Raw genomic sequence first — 19,966 nt, 5'->3', positions numbered from 1 at the left:
GTAGAATGTGTAGGAAAAGTAGCTATATGGCGCCATCAGCACTTTGGTTGATGGCCACATTCCTGCAACGCTAACAACTAGCCCCAAAATGTTTGCATGCTAACACACTAAACTAAAATGGTAAATATTAAGTATTAATCGGGTGCATTTCCAATGCCTTTCTACGGCTCTCAACATGGCACTTAAGCCAGCAGCTGATGTATAACAAACGTGCAAACAGTGTTTACCTGATGTTAGCCTGCTGATGTGAGTTTAAACCACCACTGTTCCTAACTACAGTCTTGCAGAGCTGTCTTGTTAATGTACCATATAAATGTGATGCATCCTTTTAATCAGATTTCTAGCCTCTATTTATCCAGTTTACGGTCAATACAGAATTAGCTGAGCAGGCGGATTTTCCCCAGCAGCCTCCTCAAGATCTTCTCAAGGAGTCCCAGGTGCCGAGGCCAGCTGAAAGATCCACCAGCATGTCCTGGATCAGTCTGCTCAGGACACTTACAAGGGGAAGGTGCACAGGGAGCTTCCTTCTCAAGCACTAAAAATAATCTCATCGGACTCCAGTACAACATCCACATCACTGCAGCTGGGGTTGAATACGACCCCAGACCCAGAAGTGCTGATCCACATCACATCCAGCCAAACAGACTGCTCCAGTGCACATCGGTGATCACAGTTGGTTGAAGCCAGACGGACAGTGTCGTCGGCAAAGCAAGCACACAACACCCTGATGTCAGTGAACTGGACTCTCTCCAGACCTCATCTGCAGCTTTATACCCTTTTCAATATGACAAAGAGACATGAGGACAATGAGCTTAAGCGAGTGCAGCTTGACTGTGCTGTGTCTTCGTGCCAGGGAGACATAACTCTTGCTCAGAGGGCTTGCAGCACTGACCCTGGCAGTCTGTACTACTGTAGGATGTGTTGGGCAGAACAGCCCAACATATCATGTGCCTTTTCCAAAGCCACCAAAAAATAGAAAGTCTGTCAGCCTTTGATTCACCAATAACCTCCACCTGTTTCTCTAGAGTTCCCTCATAAAGTACAAGCATTCCTCAGGTTAAATACATCTTCCCATGCATCTCTAACCGTCTGTTTTATGAGAAATATGGAAAACATAAATAAAACAATGATTAAGTAGTGCAGTCGTCACACAAATCATTTTGACTGCATACTCTATGACTCAAAAGTACACAGGCGCTATGAAATAGGCTGGGGTTAGCTTTACTGGATGGAAGGCACTGTGTGTGTGCGTGTGTGTGTGTGTGTGTGTGTGTGTGTGTGTGTGTGTGTGTGTGTGTGTGTGTGTGTGTGTGTGCGTGTGTATATGTGTGTGTGAGTGAGAGAGAGTCTGGAAGGGAAATCAATATTTCATCTCATCAGGTGTTTATAGCTGAAGCGCCGTGCAGTAAATAACACTGATGGATGGTTAGCGATGGGTGGGAGAAAGCACATTACACTAACAGGTCAAGGTCTCAGACACGTAATAAGCGCGCACACGCACACGCACACACACACACACACACATACACACACACACACAAGAGAGCAAGAGAAAGAAAGAAAGAAAAGGACAGGACTAGCAAACCTATGCAACTCTCAATCTTTCCCTTTTTATGGGGACATTTGGTCCTCACAAAGACAGCGCCACAAGAACACACACACACACACACACCATACTGTAATAGCAGTGGGTAACCCTTAGTAATCCCCAGCCTCCTCTGTCTCTCCCAAGCAGCTGTGTCGCTCATCCCTCGTGCCTGCGAGTGTGCGTGCACATGTGTGTGATCCCAGAGGGATTGGACAGCAGCATAGCTGACAGTGATGATAGCCGACAGATTATTGCTCGTCGTGTGCCCCCATGTACACATATATAGGCTAATCCACTGTGTGCATTTACACTCCAGCTCTGGAGGGCTGCCTCAGACTACCTCGGAGAGGTGAAAAATTATTTTCAGTGATTTGCTGAAAGATTTGTATATTTTAGTTGGTGACATGCTTTTGAGCAGCTGCTAGATTGAAATGAAACTGACTCCAACCATGCTTCAATAAACAACCTGTGTATGTGTGTGTGTGTGTGTGTGTGTGCACGTGGGTGGAATACCCCAAAAAAGCCAGACAATACAGTTGTTTTGACAAGTGCAGAGGCGATGTACGATGAGTGCAGCTCGCTCTGATATTAATGGTATGTGTGCATGCAGTTCTACATGGACACACTTTACATACTGTCATGTGACCAAAACCTGTTGTTGGCAGCGTTAGCATTATAGCCTGCACTGGATATTGAAAATTAAACTTCAGAATAAAATTTAAACTGCAAAAGAAACTATATTGGGTACATGTTAAACTAACAAGAAAAAAAAAAGTTTTTAGTTTCAGGACAAATAAACATTTTAAAGGGGATTTATGGACTTAGAATCTGTGAGTGGGTCAAACTTAATTAGTTGATTAAACCGAAAAGTCGAGTTTAAAGCCATGCTAGTATATCTGATATTTGAACTAATTGCTAACGTCAACATGCTAACATGATGACAATGCCACGGTGCCGTTTAGTCAGCCTAATGCATACGACAGTGTTTACCATTTTAGTTCAGCCTCCTAGCATGCTAACATTAGTTTTCGTAGAACTAAACAATAAGTAGAGGTCATGAACCAAACTTTTGAACATCAGCAAACAATAAAATGTTGAGCGGATGGGGGTGCCAGAAGGACAGACAGGAGATCACCGAAGTTATTTCACATTTATAACACTGATGGGTGGTTAGCGATGGCTAAGTGAATGCACAGGTCAAGGTCTCAGACACGTGAGAATAAAAGTGAGTTTTATGGTGTTCACTTAAAAAGAGACATTCACTCACAACAACGAATGTGAACCTGAAGGTGACCTTGAGGGCAGGAGGGCAAGTTAGTAGGCCTCAACCTCTTGGGACCATGAATATCACTACAAACCTCTTGGTAAAATCGTCAATAACTAAAGTATTTCAGCCTGAACTTAATTGGTGGAGCGACAGACATTGCTGCACTGCGAGCACGGCTCAAAAAGAAGGAGAAAAAATATATTAATCTAGATGGGAGAAACTAAATAAAACACAATGACATGAAAACTAATAACATTCACAGTAGGTACTGTAAGGCAATCGCTGAACATGTTATCCAAGCTTTGGCTTAGCAAACAGACCATTAGCTAAGCCTTCTGCCCCTGCTGTGGAAGCCAGTGGGCCAGCATGCACTGAAAGCCTGTTGAATACACATCCACCAAACCAGCAAATCTCTATAAGCGGTCAGGAAATAGACCGTGACTTGGGAGCCGGGGGGTTAAAAAAAAAGTGGGCCGGTGACAGAACGATTGCTGGGCTGAAGCCCTGGAGTGGCCGAAGAAACCTGGGCAGGTGGAGAGAAACGGAAAACACTCTGTGTAGCTGAAGCGACCACCGTTAACATCTCAAAACACAGACCGAGCTTCCCCAGCACCAGAGAGGAGAAAAGGGATACTCGGAGACGGAGCAATGAAATTTAATTCAATAATAAAAGCAAGACAGGAGCAAAAGAACCAACATAATATGTATTAAACAGTAAAGTGATTAAAAGTTCCTAAATAAATGCTTACGCGCTCCCAGATGGGAGTGTGTGAACGCGTGAAGATCTCGTGCGAGCTTGTCACCAAGAACGTGTTAAGAGTTTAAATAGGAGTTAAAGGTGACGATGTCTCATCTCTTTCACTCCCTCCACCCTCTTCGGCACGTCGCAAAGAAGCACGAGTGGCTTTTTAAGGGGAAAGGTGTGAAAGAAAAAATGCCTAATTTATACGCACGCGGCTGCAAATTCAGAAAGGTAACCAGGACCCTGAACGCATCTACTGGTGCTGATACTGTATCTGAGAGTGGTGAAGCCTTTCGTAGAAACCCAGAGTCATAATCTGTATCAGAGATTAAAACTGTGCTATGGGCCTTAATCCTTCCCCGGGGCGCATACACACACTGATGAAGCCCGGCAGCACAAATCCCACTTAGGCAGCTCTAAAGCATGCTTTAATTGAAAGCATTCCGCATATTTAAAAGGTGGCTGTCGCAATGCAGCCTCCATCAATTGGTAACGCACGCTGGTGTGCTTGCAGTGGAAATTCATCTGGGATCAGGATGAGACGAGAGTAACGGGACGCCACACTGGGAAACAACAGCTACCGCGCTGTGGCGACAACTCGTACATGACATGCGTGCACAGCTGTGTTGTGTACATTTGTCTCTTCAATTCCGGTGCTTAAGCTGCGACGAGCACGGTCGACAAATTTCACACACGAAAGGCTTGACAGCCCATTCGTCTCTGCTCTGTGCCATATCGGCCCCGTTGTCATTCTTGACCTTTCCGTGACCTCTCGGACCGCTTCCTTTGGCGCCCGAGGTCACCCCCCCCCCCCCGTCTACTGTCTCCGCCGCACTGCTACCAAGACACCGAAATGTACCACTAAGTGTGTCGCTTCACAAGACTGAGCTCCCCATCGCCACCTGACACCACAGATTAGACGATAGTGAAATTGAGTGCCAGGGTTAAATCGCGTCGTAGGCCCGCTCGGCTTGTTTGTAGCCGGGCGACGTCCGCCTGGGGCCACGGAGCGAGTAACACGCGCTGTATCTTTAAATAAATCTGGTGGGCGAGAGCGACATGGGGTTTAATTTCCGGGCGGCTCTAAGGGAAGAAAACAGGAACGCGACCTGAAACGCCGGAATTCGACCCGGGCGTCAACTCTGGATAACGCCAACAAATGTCGACAAAAGCGAGGTGTGTCGTACTACACTGGATGCCAATTAGCAGCGACCAGGGGGGACAGTTATGACGGCTCAAAATGTCACAGTGAGCCTTGAAACAATGTCAGTGGCAAAAATCACTTCGTCCGAATCATCGGTTTACCAAACTAAACGACACAACTTCTAAAAACATTGAAATTATGCCGATGCAGAATGCTGCAGGAAGGCTTTGGATATCTACACTGGATAACTGATTTCAAGGTCCCGCTGATTATTTGTAAGACCAACTTGCCTGCAGAACTCCGGGGTTGAAACAGTCTCAAATCTCTTCTTATTACTTTTATATTACTGCAAAGCCACTTTTTATCTTGATATCCACCTTCAATATATATTGAATTTCCACTTTCTTTATTCTACCGGCCTTTGTCTTTTCCCTTATTGCTTAAAGGTTTCATCATCACGTAATTCTTCATCCCTCTCAATTGTTATACAATTATTGATATATTATGATGGAGGCAGAACAGGGATTTGTGTGATATAGCTGCTGGTGTTTGCCTGCTGTGACAGCATGCCACAGCACAGTGGAGAGCAGGCACAATTTAAATGAAGGGAGTCGAGACCTGGCAGCCTGTTGATATCTCAAGATGATAATGCACAGGCATAATTGCCTTTCGTGATGGAATCAGCTGAGGGACTGTCAGCCCCGGGCTATCTGACGGACGCTCTGTCCCTCCAACGCACATAAAACCTCAGGGGCTCAGATTCTCTTTATTTAGTTTTTTTTTTTTTTCATCTCAGTAAAGTATACACAACACCCAGCCAGCTAAAATAGAAGTCTGTATGTACGTCTTTCGATTCCCTTGACAGCCGTTCATGCGATCGTCTTCAGGCTTGGCGGCTGCATTGCCGAGGACCCGAGGAAGCACAGTGAGGAGTGTGAGATTTTTTTTTTTTGGATGAGCGGTTCTCAGGAAAGCTGCGAGCAGCAAACCTCCTCCCCGCCTGCCAAGCGATCGGCCCGTTCCAAGCAAGTTTTTGGCTTTTTGGAAGGGCGCCGTGCTGCACTGCACAAAATAATCAAATTAGGGGAAATAATGCATGGTGTTGCTCCATTTGCAAGACTATTGAAGCCTCTAAGGCAGCGCTAGCTCCCCCAGCATGTCCTTATAGCCCAGGGGATATCTTTACAGTGCAGGTGTTTAAGTGCGGCAAAATCGATCGGGCTCATCTATGTTGGTCTGAATAAAAGCCAAGCAGGGCTACTGCCACGAATGCACCCACATCCATTCATGTTTTTTTCTCCTACAGTTAAAGCGCTTTCAATTAAGATTTCCAGCGAAAAAGTAGCAGTGTGTTTACTGAAGCTGTGTGGGGACACAGTTTGACAGCACGCCACTGCTGCGATGTTAAAAACATTAAAATGCAGCTTCGATTCCTCTCTACGCGTTCCTCTGGAACCACAGTGAGCTCAAATTCCTTTCATTTTCTGAAAATAGACGCCTGAACAATCACACAGAAGGGAGATATCAACACTTTGTGCTTTAATTAACTCTCATTTTGGGCCGTTTCGCCCACAGTTTACGACTACTCAAAATGAGGAAACGGGTCTGTGTATCAAATTGCTTTAGTTACTGTAAAATCAATAATAGAAACAAGAGCCCAGAAAAAGGAGAAATACTTGTGGGCAGCAGGGAGAACGTCGGTCTTCAATGATTTGCTAACATGTCTTTGTGAGAGACCGTCGTGATGTCGGCTGAAGTTACAAAAAGGCTCCCGGGTTCAACAAACGCACCGTGATCTGCGATCCGGGCCGAATGCCCAGTCGGGATACGCGAATCTGTTGGTGGTTAATATGGAGCTCTCTCGCTGAAAACATGTCAGATGGAGAAGAGAGGAACGGGGCCAGACATAAAATCAGACGGCAAGGAGTCATTTTAGTACCAGACACGCAAACCAGAGATGTGCCTGAGCTGACAAGAGTGCTTTTCTCACATAATTCTGGGGGTTCAGTGATTGCATTGACAATCATCACGGCGAGGGATCTGACCTTGTGCACTCCCGTTGATGATCAGCAGATCGGGTGGTGCATCAAATTCACTGTGGGAATAGAACTGTTTCACACAAGTAGCTCGGGCTAGTAAATGCTACAAACTACAAGTCTGAACTGAAGGGGCGGTTGAGAGGATTCCTCAAATCCCACGGCGGTTCTATTTTAGGCGACGATATCTATCTTCACGGGCTAATTATGTGTATGAGCCTTGTGTTGACCAGCCCTCCCTTGAAAGTCAAACCTCAAAGGAACTAACCTGCATTCAAAGAAAACAAATGAGAATGGAGAACGTTCTAGTGTTGTAGTTCTGCAGGCGCTCAATGGGAATACTGTTGGACACAATGGGCTTTCTGTTGCTCAGTAATTGGATAGATAGCTGGGAGTGAGTAAAGCTTACTTCTCTGTGTTTGCACTGCGGTTACTAAGCTAATTAGCGGTAAACGAATCGCATGTAACCACCCTTCAGATTGTCTTACGCGATCTTGTGTCTTCTCCTGCACTCATGCATCAGTAACCGCTGCTGAACGCAGTCCAGCCCTCCAGGCTCTCCACCGGAGCGATTAAAGTCTTTAAATGTTGGCGACTCTCTCGGGTATCATAGCAAACATGTGTGAGTGTTGAGTCCATACTTCCGCGCATATGACGTGAAGAAAAGGTTGGCTTTGATTGAAAGAACGGCACCAATGTTAAGACCACTTAGGGTTTCTAATTATCTGGCGTACAATGGGCATTGAACGCATCGCTTTCATGCCAAGTGTGATATGAGGAGAATTTCTTCCTGCGATCCTTCCGGCCTTTTGACAGGATTAACCCCGGCAGAGTCGCAGGATTTTGTGCCAAGAACTGCAGGTTTCACGTGTCGTTAATGACCCTAATTAAAAAAAAGATTGAAAAAGGGCCGTCAAGGATTACAGAAACATGACAATGATACTGGGCCATTGGAGAGGAGTGTAATTAGTGTCGTCGCTTTCAGCAAAGCACACTCGACAAAGAATGATCATTATTATGTCCATGGGGAGGTTCCACCTTCCTTCTTCCTGGAAACTTCATTCAACTTTTAAAAAGCTCAGCTCGTTCACACGCCACTTGACTGCTCGCACATCAGCTACTTTTACAACTTACACGTCAACTGACATTTAAATTGCATTCATATATTACTCCTAAACCGTCATTTCAAGTGTCTTCATCCTTTAGTTGTCCACTGACATTTCAATTGCATTCATTACTTACTCCTAAACTGACATTCAACAGCTTCCATCTCTTAAGGCCCGAACGCACTGAAAGAGATCATCGACCTGCCTCATTGGTGCTCTTAGGGCGCTCTGCAGGCCTCCGTTTAAATGCCACGCAACCGCCAGTTTTTTCAATACGGCAGACACCCCTTAATCTTTTAACTTTGTCTAAATAATGAAGTTCCTGGTTAAAAACTATAAAGTGGATAAGAGTAAATTATTGATATGATATAGATAAAAGTTTAACTAGATAATGTGAAATTGACGTCACACGATCCGCTAGATGGAAGATTTATCACTCTGTTGGATTTATTGGGACCACAGAAACCACTGAGTCCAGTCGCTGTCGTTCAGCGGTGTGACAGAGAAAAGCTTCTCCTCACTCATAAACAATCTGTAGCTCAGTGCAGACGCCTACAGTCACAAACGCAACGTACGCTAAGTAGTGGCAGCCGATGTGACCGGACATTTGTCATCGTCTCCAGTGAAAGCAGCGGTGTGTTTCTTTAATGAAATATTGCTGCGCGAGTTCGAAACAAAGCTTCTTACTGTTTTTGTGCTCTCGCCAAACAGTTTTTTGCGACTGTGGGAAAAAAAAAACAGCATTGGTTACAAAACAAAAACCAGGACGGAGCAAAAGTGTCAGGTGTCGTCAACTGATATTTGCACATATTTCAGTGCTGACGAGTCAAAAAATAATGCATTGGACAAGAAAACGATCAGTACTGCCACTTAAACTACAACCTCAACTGTTTAACGACTTAAAAATATAAAACTGCGAATAAATTCTTTTTCAGGTTATTATTGTTATTACATTTCCTTATTTGTGCCTACATAGGGGACCAAGCATTAGCTGATACATACACAGGTTCAGCCATGAGGCAACTGGATCTTATTTAGAAATAAATACCCAGCAGGCTTTTATATTGACATCTTCGCTAAGGAGAGATGTACCCCAGATCTACGTTTCTGCTTTGTTTCCAAACCTCGTCTGTATTCCTCTCGCTGCCTACCAGTCACCCTCCTCACTGTCTCAAAAAAACGCTTAAAAGGATAGCACGAGGCCTTCCATGAATTACAATACCTTCATTTATCAAGTACAGGAATAGATAGTACATTGTCTAAGGAGAGTATGGTGCAGATCATTTCCAAGAAATCTACGATTTCACTAGAGTACAGACCCATATGATGCGAGGAAAACCGGAAAATCTTGAATAAAAGTAGCGGGAACTACTGCACTTGCTCACAAGCACCAGGGATTTGGTTCTTTAACCCGACATCTTGTAAAGCTCTACCTTAAATAGAAAATACGTAGAAAAACAGACTGAAATAACTCCAAATTCCTTTTCTGGCAAATATTTCTTGACACTGAGATCAAGACTTACAGGTGGCTTAATGAACTTTCTCTTATCTCGGCCTGAGACAGAAATCTGAATGTTTAGATGTAACAAACAAACATTTTTAAACCCTGAAATCCAGGGATATAACCTTAAAGGTTGCTGGATCTCCAGCCATCCTCGACTCAGTCACTTATTTTTATCTAAGCTCCAGCATAACCCATTCCAAGGTAATTCCTGCCCACTCTCCTTGACAAAAAAAATAAAAATGTATTTGCCATTTGTTTGTTATTTTCTCCCCTGGTCACAAATAACATTTGTATTTCCGTCCGCAGAAACGTCAGGGGGATTAATGTGGTCCCTGCTTTGTGTCGGTGGCCTATTTAACGCTACAGTGCACACTCCTCACAACCTGAAATGAAAGCATTGCTCTGTTTGTTGTCGGTCATGTTCCCCGCCAATCAAACTGACATGTATTCAGAATTCAGATTCCTGGATAGTGAGTTGTTGGAAATGCATTTCCAGGTATTAATAGGAATCCTATCTTTGGTATGTCGTCGCCCGAGTTAGACCCACTAAAGAACAACACGGACAAAAGTGAAAATATGGGACTCGGGCCTCACCTGTGTGGTAAAAGTAGTTCTGGGTATTGCTGCAAAGTATTCATCTTCTAAAGAATCCACATAGTCCTTTACACATAGCAGTACTCCATCTGATGCCCTTCAGAAACGACAACAGTCCTAGATAAAGGGCATTATACTCGGAGATAACCAGGCACAATCTTAGCCTTGTTACAAAATTGTACTTAAAGAGTACCCAGACTCCATTTAGCCTTCTTTTCTCAGAATCCAGAGTATTAGTGTGTCCGTGGTTGGGCATTGTGACATCTGCCAGTTTTTTTTTTTTTTTTCCTATTCGGATCCTTCGGTGATTCAGTCGTCTCCACTTTCAGATGTGCTGTGAAGTCTAAGAAACACCCGGCACAGTAATCGCTGGGATTCTGAGTTCGGGGTTCTTTTGGAGCAGATGCTGTCAGATAAAAAGTAGAGCTTGAAAGAAACCATCTAAATCGTGCTTCAACTCAAGGTGAACTCCTAAGCGGGTGCAACGCTGTCGGAGGGATTTGATTGAGCCAGAACCTACGGGTCATGGTCCACCTTCCACTGAGACAGCCGGCGGGGGGTGGGGGGGGTCTGGCTCTGCGCTACTGCGGTCAGGCTAATCGGGGCTACGTTCAAACCAATCTTTTTGGGAAATTAAATTAAAGACACCGAGTGCCAAGGCAGAGTGAAGAATCTATTCTGTCCAATCTCTGCTTGTCGGAGTTATTATTGTAATGCAATGGGGGAATATTTCCTCAGTGAGACATTGAGAGTTGTTAATGTTCTGTATCCATCTCGAGTGGTTTCAGCTCAGTTCAATCAGCAACAGACCAGGAAAGTCTAAACTTTATATCCTGCAGAGTTAATTGTGGATTTACATGTTTGACCGATATTATTTAGAAGAAGCTGACAATAAGTATTCAACATTTTACAGAAACCAACAGAGACTGATAACATAAGTAACCACGCCACTCAGAATACAGCAAGATCACCTCGAGCTACGTCAAGGCTCTGACGTTTCAAAATACAACATATTGACACAAATGTGTCAGTGACAGTAAGTGCAATTTAGGTTTAAAAGTAGACTTACCAAGAATGAGTCACTACTGAACAAAAGAGTAAATCAAAGTAGAAGTTTAGATTTTCTTTTCAGTCGTAACTATGAGACACATGAAGGTTCAGAATGAGTAAAAAAAAGACATTTAAAGGAGGTAATTATGTCTGAACAAGACAATAGGACGTCTTTCAACACAACTCGACTCTAAATGCGTCATACAAATAAACACTGCCTCGTACAGCTCACTTAAAAGTGACTCATCATTTCACAAAGTTCGTGAAATAATTAACACATTCACATCTATATTTACATTTACGTTGATTTACACTTCATCTATGTAGAATATTTGTATTAATTTTTTATTTTTTATTTTGTGTGTTTAGTTTATTACATTTGGTGTGTGTAAAGTGTGTGACGCTGCTACTATGACAACAAATTTCCCCTTGGGGATTAATAACGTAAGCATCTATCTATAATTTTGTAGCCTATGGTTAGAAGAGGACTCTGGCTTCTCAAAAGGAAAAGAAAAAAGATTTTCGCACCACAATGAAAGAGCACGCGAGTGAGAAAGACAAATCTTCGCTTTTTAAATCACAGCACTCTGGGTCCAAATTACGATGTTGAGAGTTGGGCTTCTTTTTCTACAGGACTGAAAAATCGTTCACTTGCTTGTGCACCGTAAGAGTTGATGAAAGAATAAATCAATCATTCAATCACATTTAACCCTTCGAAGCAATCACACAAAGTACACATGCTCCTGATTTCACAATATATTCTTGCCAGATGTACCCACCCGAAAAAATACAGTTAATAACTATTGAAACCATCATCACAAATGTATTTCTTATTTAACATATTTAAATATTTGAGCTCAACATGAAACAAAAATTACACTCGACTTAAAGCTAAGACGGTAGCACTAGTTAGCATTAGCAGGGGAATAGCGTTTATTTTGCTAAAAAAATATAGAGATACTGCTTTTAGTTATGAGTAACTACAAAATTGAATTACGATTTTTTTTTTTAAATAAATGTTTTTTCATTAAAGGCGAAAGAGAAATTAGTAGCAGTGTAGTTTTAGCTAAGGCTAACTGTGGCTAACTCCTCAGCTATTGTAGCCATTGAAGCGTTTACATACTTGGTACTCTGGTATAATATTTGTTGATGGTGTCTAGCCCGACATGTACAAATAAACTCCAAACTCTCACACATAACGCCATCCATCATCTGTGAATGGAGCTCTGCGTTTGAGACGCGATAACAGCGAGCCGGCAACTGCATGACCAAACATTCAGGTCAGCCGTCACAGACACGTCCGTGTTGTGCCGGCTCGGTTGTTCCGTCCACTTAAATGCACCCTGTTCTGACAGAGGTTGAAGCAGCCCATTCGCCTAATTCAGACAGGCCTTTCAGTGATTTCCGCTCTGCCAAAGGTTCAGGTCACCTTGCCACTGCCGCGGCCATCACGGCGCCGTATCCTCGTGGACAGGTCTCCACATTTTGCCTGAGCCGCAGCTGAAGATGTCAGGGCGGTTATTGAGAGCAAAGTTGTTCATGGTGAATAAACTGCTGACATGGCACCACGGCTGAGATGTTCTTCATCACTGGGCGCCAACAGACACACAGTGTCCTGACACGTTTCAATAAACACTCACTCCTTCGTTCTTTTCTCAGGAAAAAATTATGAATTTAAAATGAAGAAAAACTAGAATCCTTTAAAAAGCTTTAAGAGCAGTGCTTTGTATCCCAGCCTAAACAAACCAGGTCTTGAAGACAATCAAAGCTCTACTTGAAGCCATTGCAAACACGGACTGCACCAAAGACGTGGTTCAAAGTCGGACCAAACATGTTTCAGCTTGCGACAGAAGTTTCCGAGTTGCCAGTCAAAGAAATTCAGGGAGAACGTCGTATCTCTGAGGGGCCATTACTGTGAGGCAGAGCCCTCCAAAACCGCCACACGACTTCTCTCCTGAGAAGTTTGAGGGAATAATTCACTGAAATGTGTGAAGTGAAAAGCCGCCGCGAGGAAGAGTGCGAATCGGGGATGGAGTGCGTTCAAGGGAGAGAGAGAGGTGGTCCGGGGAGGGAGTTGGGGGGGCGGCGACGGGTGGAAAAAATGATGCTGTTAAAAGTTTCCATTGCATCTGTTGCTGTAGGTTGTTGTTGGTTTGAGTTGTAAATAGTGGTCGATGGAGTTCAGCGACAGCAACCCTCTTAATTTTTTTTTTTTTTTAAGCTTTTCCGGATGGCGAGGTCATTGTGGCGAGCGTGTCAACTGGGCGAGGCTATTTTCTTGAAATGCGGGAACCGACAAATCGACCGGCTGAAGCAACACTTCCCATTTTCCCTGTCAGTGGATCACACACACCTAATGTTTCAATCAGGCCTGAGGAAAAGAAATGTACATTCATGGTGTGGAAGCTTCGAGGTAAAGTCATCCGTAAAGCGACCCATATTTTTTACTGGAAACGGTAGCTGCTGGGTAAATGAATTATACAAACAGACTGTAATAGGCTGTAGTACTGTATCTCCTTATTCTCTCTCCGTCTCTTGGCGCACATCAAACATACACAGCTTCCTCTCACACACACCCACATTCCTGTTACTATTATTACACCCTCTATTACTTATTCAATGTGTACCATTGCTGGGGCTTTAATTAAATATGTAGCTATAGTATTGATTCCCATGAATATTTGCCAGGTCTCAACCTCTACTGGTGTGCAAAAGTACAATGACATGTTAACATTACAGGGAATTTCTCAATGGATTTGGGTTTTTTCCCGCTGCAGTGAAAGCTCTGTCCTTTAAACCCCTTCCTCTCTCTACTGTCATGTGTGTAAGCTTTGGTAATCTTGTCTTGGTCCAACCCTGTGTCGAAAAAGTGCGTTTGTTTTTATTAAGTACGGGAAATGTGAGTGTTTGTGTCTGTAGAGGGGAGTTCAAATAAGTAGTGTCCTTCCACTCCATTTTTCTCAAGCACACTGCCATTAAGTGAGTACACAGACTCACACACACACACACACACACAGACCCACACACTCAGCGAAGGACAAATAAATGTGGATGTCTTCCTCCGACTGTGAAACTCACAGAGTTGGAGCTCCCTCTAGGGGCGAGCGCGGTCACATGACTGTGCTGGACTCCGTCCCAGTGAGATCACAGGATGTCAGCTCTTTTGAGAATATCATTCTGACCTAAGCAGCTTTCTTTTTACAACAATATGAATACAAACTTGTATTACCGTGAACTATTAAGGTTTCAAATTCATTTTGAAACAATACCCTTGCCTGTCTATAAATCAGCACAAATCAATATTAAGGACCCGTTTAACGTTCCAAATAAAGATCTCGTCACAAAACACAAAACCAGAAGCAACAATTAAATGGCTTTTTAATGCAAATGCATTCAGATCTAAAAGGTTAATCATGTTTGACTGTCACTAAAAAACAAGTATGACACTGTTGTCAGGCGACACAGGTTAAAAAAAAATAAGCTCCATGTTGCTCACTCGTTTCTACGACACCATTAACTACAGCATAGAGATGCAGAATTATCATTCTGAACCGAATGTAGTTGTCAGTAACGTTAGATCGCTCATTGGAATATACTGTAACTGTGCTTATATTTCTATCTGTGTGGGTGGAGGGATAACGAATTTCCCAGCTTTGTAGGAATATCTTCCTGTAATTTGGAGGAGGTGGGAGGGAGGCTTACACGTGGGCGACAAAGTAACCGGGTTTTATTTTACGGAAGTGGCGAGGCAAACAATGTAGAGTCTTGTATCGGTGAGTAGGATGGTATTTGTGGTGCTGCGATTGTGTTTATTCATGCAAGAGCGTGTGTGTGTGTGTGTGTGTGTGTGTGTGTGTGTGTGTGTGTGTGTGTGTGTGTGTGTACAGAGAAGATTTGAAGGTGTTTCTGGTAGAGTGTGTGTGGGGGGAGAGAGTGAGGGGGTTGCCTATTCACTGTCCTCTCCCGTTGACGTTACGTCAGTGACTCCAAAGTGCTTCACACTGGCCGTCACTCTTTTCCCCATCGCGTAGCATTCAGACCTGTAGGTCGCCTCTCTCTCAAGCTCCATCTGGTGCCTGTGACGGAGCGATTCAACGTTACCGATGAAAGAGACAGAGGAATTTAAACTGGTACAGAGGAATAAACACTGGTTGCAAAACTAGAACCTGATTCAGCATTCATAAGCATCTATACAAAAAATCCATTTAAGCTCTAATAAACAGTATTGAGTTTTAAATTGATTAAGAAATGCACCATTTTTAAATTACAGTAATCCTAGCCAGACATATTATTCATTTGTCAATTTTAAATGGCCTCTGAAAAATTAAGATTTAATACATCCATAGACACAAAATGATATTAAAAGTATATTAAAATATAAATATTTAGAGAGGAAAAAATACAGTATTTTCAAGATTTAAGGCATGGCCTAAAAGCACAAGATCCATTTACAACAAAAACGGTGGATGTTTGTCGAGGAACCTTTGCAAGGTTGGAACAACCTTAATAATACGCAATAATAGTGATTTTAGCAGAGAATCACTATATTATTACAAGCATCTACACTTGAAAATGACTAAAGGGGAGGTGAGTGAACAGAGTTCATTCACAATTCATCCTAAATGATGAGGCTTTGCTACAATTACAGAAGTCCATTACGAAACCAACAACGCAATCTTGATTAATGATGAAAGATAATGACTAACAAGATTGAATTTCCTTCTGTTTCCTTGTTATGAAAAAGTAGCATCCGAGTGTTCCTGCGGCCAGGAAGCTTTTGTTGGACGGAACTGCAGGTGAAAGATGTGCAACATTGATTCACTTTGTGTTTGGTTTATCCGGAGGACTTCTCTTCTTCAACCTATGTGTGTCTCTATGTGGCGACGCGCAAACATTCATCTTATTCATTGCATAGAAGGCGCTTCCTTTGTCTCAGCAACACACACATCGTGCCAGACTAACCTGACTGTTGTTCCGCTGGCGAGGTTGCTATTGGAGACCAGAGCTTCTGCAGACAAGAACTCTGCTCGGATAATCTCTGGCCTGAGTTGCACTCCTGAGCCCTCGCATCTGAACAAAGACAAACAGATCCGCTGAGCGGGGAAGACAGCGATTCCTATCGGAGAAGAGCTTTTGACAAGAAGATCACTGGATGTCGATACTTACGGTGTGTCCATTAGTGGCGGCAGGTCATCAAGAGGGCCGGTGAGAAGAGGAGGTGCTGTGAGTGGAAGTGTATCTGTGCTGTAGTCAACACACCTATAGAGGACACACACACTGCTTTTTCCCCTGAAGAGCCAGACCACACATTACCGGAACGAGATAATGGTCAGATATCTACTCCATCTCACTCAGATGAAAGGACCGCTTTGGGTTGTTTGAAATCGCAGTTTGATCGGTAATGATAAAAGATCTTCCGTTTACAGGCACAAAATAGAATTACATCACAGACAAGCCACAGGTTTGGGTTTGTGGAGATGGAAAATTACACAGGAGCTTACTAAACATACATGTAAGGGTGGACTGAGAGGCAGATGGATAAAATAATTGGAAACGATGGCAAGAGACATCAAAGTACAGTTTGATGAAGAAAAAAGCAGAAGAAGACAAACAATATGTACTGTAGAATGTCTAACAGTCAAATCTTCAAATAATATTTCAAATATAGCATCGAGTAGAAGAGGTAATTAATTCAACGATCAGACTGATAACATCCCGATCAATACAGTCATGTGATGCAGAGCAGACGTGTTAGTTCAGTTTGCTGGTAACGGCACTCTTAACACGTTCATTTAGTCTGCAGCACATAAGGATTAAGAATGTAGCACGCGGTACTTAATATGCAATCTTTTTCCGAAACAGTTGCTCGTTTCCAGCCAGCAGTTTATAAATGCGAGTCCAGTATTCACTCGCTCTCAGCTCTGTTTGAAGTCTCCACCAACTCCTGAGGGAAATATCTGGCCCTTTAGCCGCTAAACGCTCCACTATGTTGACCAGCTGGTCTCTTAACAGTCAGACATTTGGTGCCGGGCTGGTCGTGAGCAGTGGCTTGTTAGATAACTGGATACTAAATTACTAAATCAAAAGTAGGCATTTGAATTAAACGCCAGTTGAACCCAGAGAGTCCCAGTTTTAATGTTTGTTGCCAGTCAAGATACAACAGAATCCTTTTCATCATTCAGACACTTGTGTTTCTTTTTAAGGGAAACACACACTATTCTTCTTCTCTTGCTGTCAAGTTCACTCTCATCTTCCGTCATTGCTACCTGACATAAATGCTATTGTTCATGTTGTAAGATAACCAGGGAGACTGTGGGTGTAACTGCAGACGCACAGGTGGAAAATGGATAAGACTGAGCAGGGAGATCGGGTGAGAGTCATCTCACGCACGACAAAAGAAGAATATATCTGCGGTTAACGCGCAGATCCGCGCCGACAGGGATAAAGGGTATTCCTCGCCTTGCCAGGCATCTGATTATGTAACGCGGGGAAGGTGAGGAGAAATGGGAAGCAGACAGAAAGGTGAGGAGACAGGGCTGAGGAGGAAAACCCACACAGTCACAGGAACATCATGCAAACAGTGGCTGTCCTAACAACTTGGGGATCTTGTCAAATGAAGTCTGGAAATGGTTTCATGTGAAAGAAATTACAATGTACATGAGATTAATTCTGTTTAAAGGGTCAGAACCAGAATGTTGAGCATACGTAAGGGGTAATCCTTGAGACGGGCTGCATAGAGAAGCACACAGTGCACCACATGGGACGGCCCCCTGCTGTGTTCACTAATACACTGAAGCAAAATATTGTAATGTAGTCACTTGTCCATTTAGGCTCTTAGCTGAATAAATCATTATTTCACACTAAGTGAAGAAAGGCTGAGCTCTCTGCCTCCGAATGACTCGATTCTGGACAAAGTATTTCAGTCGAGGTATACAATAGTACTCCAGGCAAGAATTCACATGGTATATTTCGTACATCAGGTTTATAATTCACATTTTCCTTATAAATAAGTCAAACAAGTGAAACTAAGTCAGATAACTGCAGTCGTATCAACGCACATCACTTCAATCCAAAGTCCATTGCAATCAAGAGAATTTGTGTGTGTGTGTGTGTGTGTGTGTGTGTGTGTGTGTGTGTGTGTGTGTGTGTGTGTGTTGATGAAATCAGAGAATACAAGATTGAAGTTCAAATTATAAAACTTTAGGGACGATTAAACAAAAGTGATTTGTAAGCTGTGCAAATAAACAAGTCGAGACTACAGAAGGAAACGTAAAAATCAACATCCGACAAAATACAGGTCTGCCGCCGACTACGCCCGCAAAGAGCAGCCGGACCAAAAGTCCTCCCGCGGTTCGCAATCAGCCCTGAATCATCAACAGAACATAAATGTGAGCGCCAACGCCGACGAGACCCTCCGAGGGCAATCGCTACTGCAGTCATATTTCTGTAGCGCTGCCTGAGATGATGACGAATGGGATCTCCAGCTATTAAATATTCAAGCTTTGTCTCGGCAATTTGACAGGATAAATATTTACTCCAGGAAGATTAATGTCTACTCCAAAGGACCACTTGTTAAACCTGTGTATTACAGACGGAGGGGTGGGGGGGGTGAAACAACATACACTCTACTTTATATATATATACGTTATATCACATGAATGAAAACAATGGGACTTCTGGCAATGTCAAAAGCTTATGAAGCTACTATGACTCGCTACCACGGGGTCATAAGTTCAAATTCTTCCACGGGCTTGAAAGATAGACAGCGGAAGTGAACAACAGCCTTTTCCCCTTCTGTAAACAAGTAGTGTAAACATGTACTCATACTTTCCAGTTGGAGGTTCTCTGCGGGTTTTACATAGGAACCTCTGGTGGAACATACCATATGTATACTAGATATGTCTTGTAACTGCTGGGTGGCTGCGGTCAGTACAGCGTGAGGGCACTCTGGTACAACTGGACATCTCACACCGTGATAGAGTTGGGTTCTGGCCTACCTGCGTGGGGCGTAGTCACTGACGAAAGCAGGTTGGTTGAACAGACACTTTGAGGTGAGCAAATCAAAGTCCTTCCATGTCATGATCCCTGGGATCACCTCCTGTTTGAAGAGAGCATAGATGCTTCAGTTCCAGTCAGAACGGAACGGGTCAAAGGTGAAAATGTTATAATTGAAGCACACATTTAAACATCTAAAATATGTTTTGCTGCTGCCTTCGTCTACAGCGTTGCTTAACTCCTGTGCTGGATGTTCCCGTCTGTTTCTCCGAACTGGGTTCAAAGAAACTAAGTGCAAAGTCTCTGGAAATAAATTACCTTGTGGTCCACAGACTTTAGAGTGTGTGTGGTCCATGACCCTGCGCCACACAAGTCGCACTCAGGGATTGTATGCCTGCATACAGAGAGCAGAACAAACAGGCCTATAGCTGGGCAGTCTCTAATGTAAGCACAGAGAATACTTATCTTTCCTAAAGCAAAGGCTTACAGGATATAACCATAAATATTGATTTACTAATGTGTTGTTATTACCTGGGCAGCGGGCAGAGGTGGAACTCCAAGTCACTCTCCAGGTACTTAGGGGTTGGTTTGTAGGTCTGCAGGCCTGGATCTGGGTTCTAAAACACATGAAATAAACACAAAAACAACAGTTGCGTCACACTGGTATGTGTCATGTCTCACATAGAGACTTAACGTTTCATTTCAGACTTTGAATCAATGATGGTAAATGACAGCCGTACGAAGATTCGAAGAGGGTTTGCCGGAAAAGGTTTGAGCAGAGCTTCGGGGGCGTGAAAGGAGAGACTAGCAGCCTTCACTTCCCCCTTCTCATTTCCATCCTTCGGTCCTTTCCGTGCTTGAGACTCTGGTATAGGAGATTGCGCACCGACCTCATTGGGCACCGGCTCGTCCTAAAAAGGGACAACAATGCAGAAACAGA

General features: G+C 43.4%; 1 protein-coding gene across 4 annotated transcripts in view; it reads right to left on the bottom strand.

Annotated features, from left to right (window-relative positions):
• cfap221 (cilia and flagella associated protein 221) overlaps positions 1 to 19,966 on the bottom strand; it is a 78,025-nt gene that overhangs the window by 46,996 nt on the left and 11,063 nt on the right. For 3 of the 4 annotated variants that reach the window (XM_068590309.1, XM_068590311.1, XM_068590310.1), the window contains exons 19-25: positions 19,767 to 19,937; positions 19,558 to 19,643; positions 19,345 to 19,420; positions 19,029 to 19,129; positions 16,198 to 16,290; positions 15,994 to 16,101; positions 14,393 to 15,107 (exon numbers count right to left, since the gene is read on the bottom strand). In XM_068590309.1, the coding sequence (XP_068446410.1) occupies positions 14,978 to 15,107; positions 15,994 to 16,101; positions 16,198 to 16,290; positions 19,029 to 19,129; positions 19,345 to 19,420; positions 19,558 to 19,643; positions 19,767 to 19,937 (765 nt within the window). In that variant the 3' untranslated portion in view covers positions 14,393 to 14,977. Of the gene's footprint in view, positions 1 to 14,392; positions 15,108 to 15,993; positions 16,102 to 16,197; positions 16,291 to 19,028; positions 19,130 to 19,344; positions 19,421 to 19,557; positions 19,644 to 19,766; positions 19,938 to 19,966 lie in introns of those variants that run through there. The other variant, XM_068590312.1, reaches the window with a different exon arrangement.

Source organism: Clinocottus analis, unplaced genomic scaffold (genome assembly GCF_023055335.1).
Source record: "Clinocottus analis isolate CAN_PGR_092001 unplaced genomic scaffold, fCliAna1.0.p SCAF_24, whole genome shotgun sequence".
In the NCBI taxonomy this organism is placed as follows: Eukaryota; Metazoa; Chordata; class Actinopteri; order Perciformes; family Cottidae; genus Clinocottus; species Clinocottus analis.
Note: the sequence above shows the minus strand (reverse complement) of the source record. Positions and strands in the feature narration are given on the sequence as shown.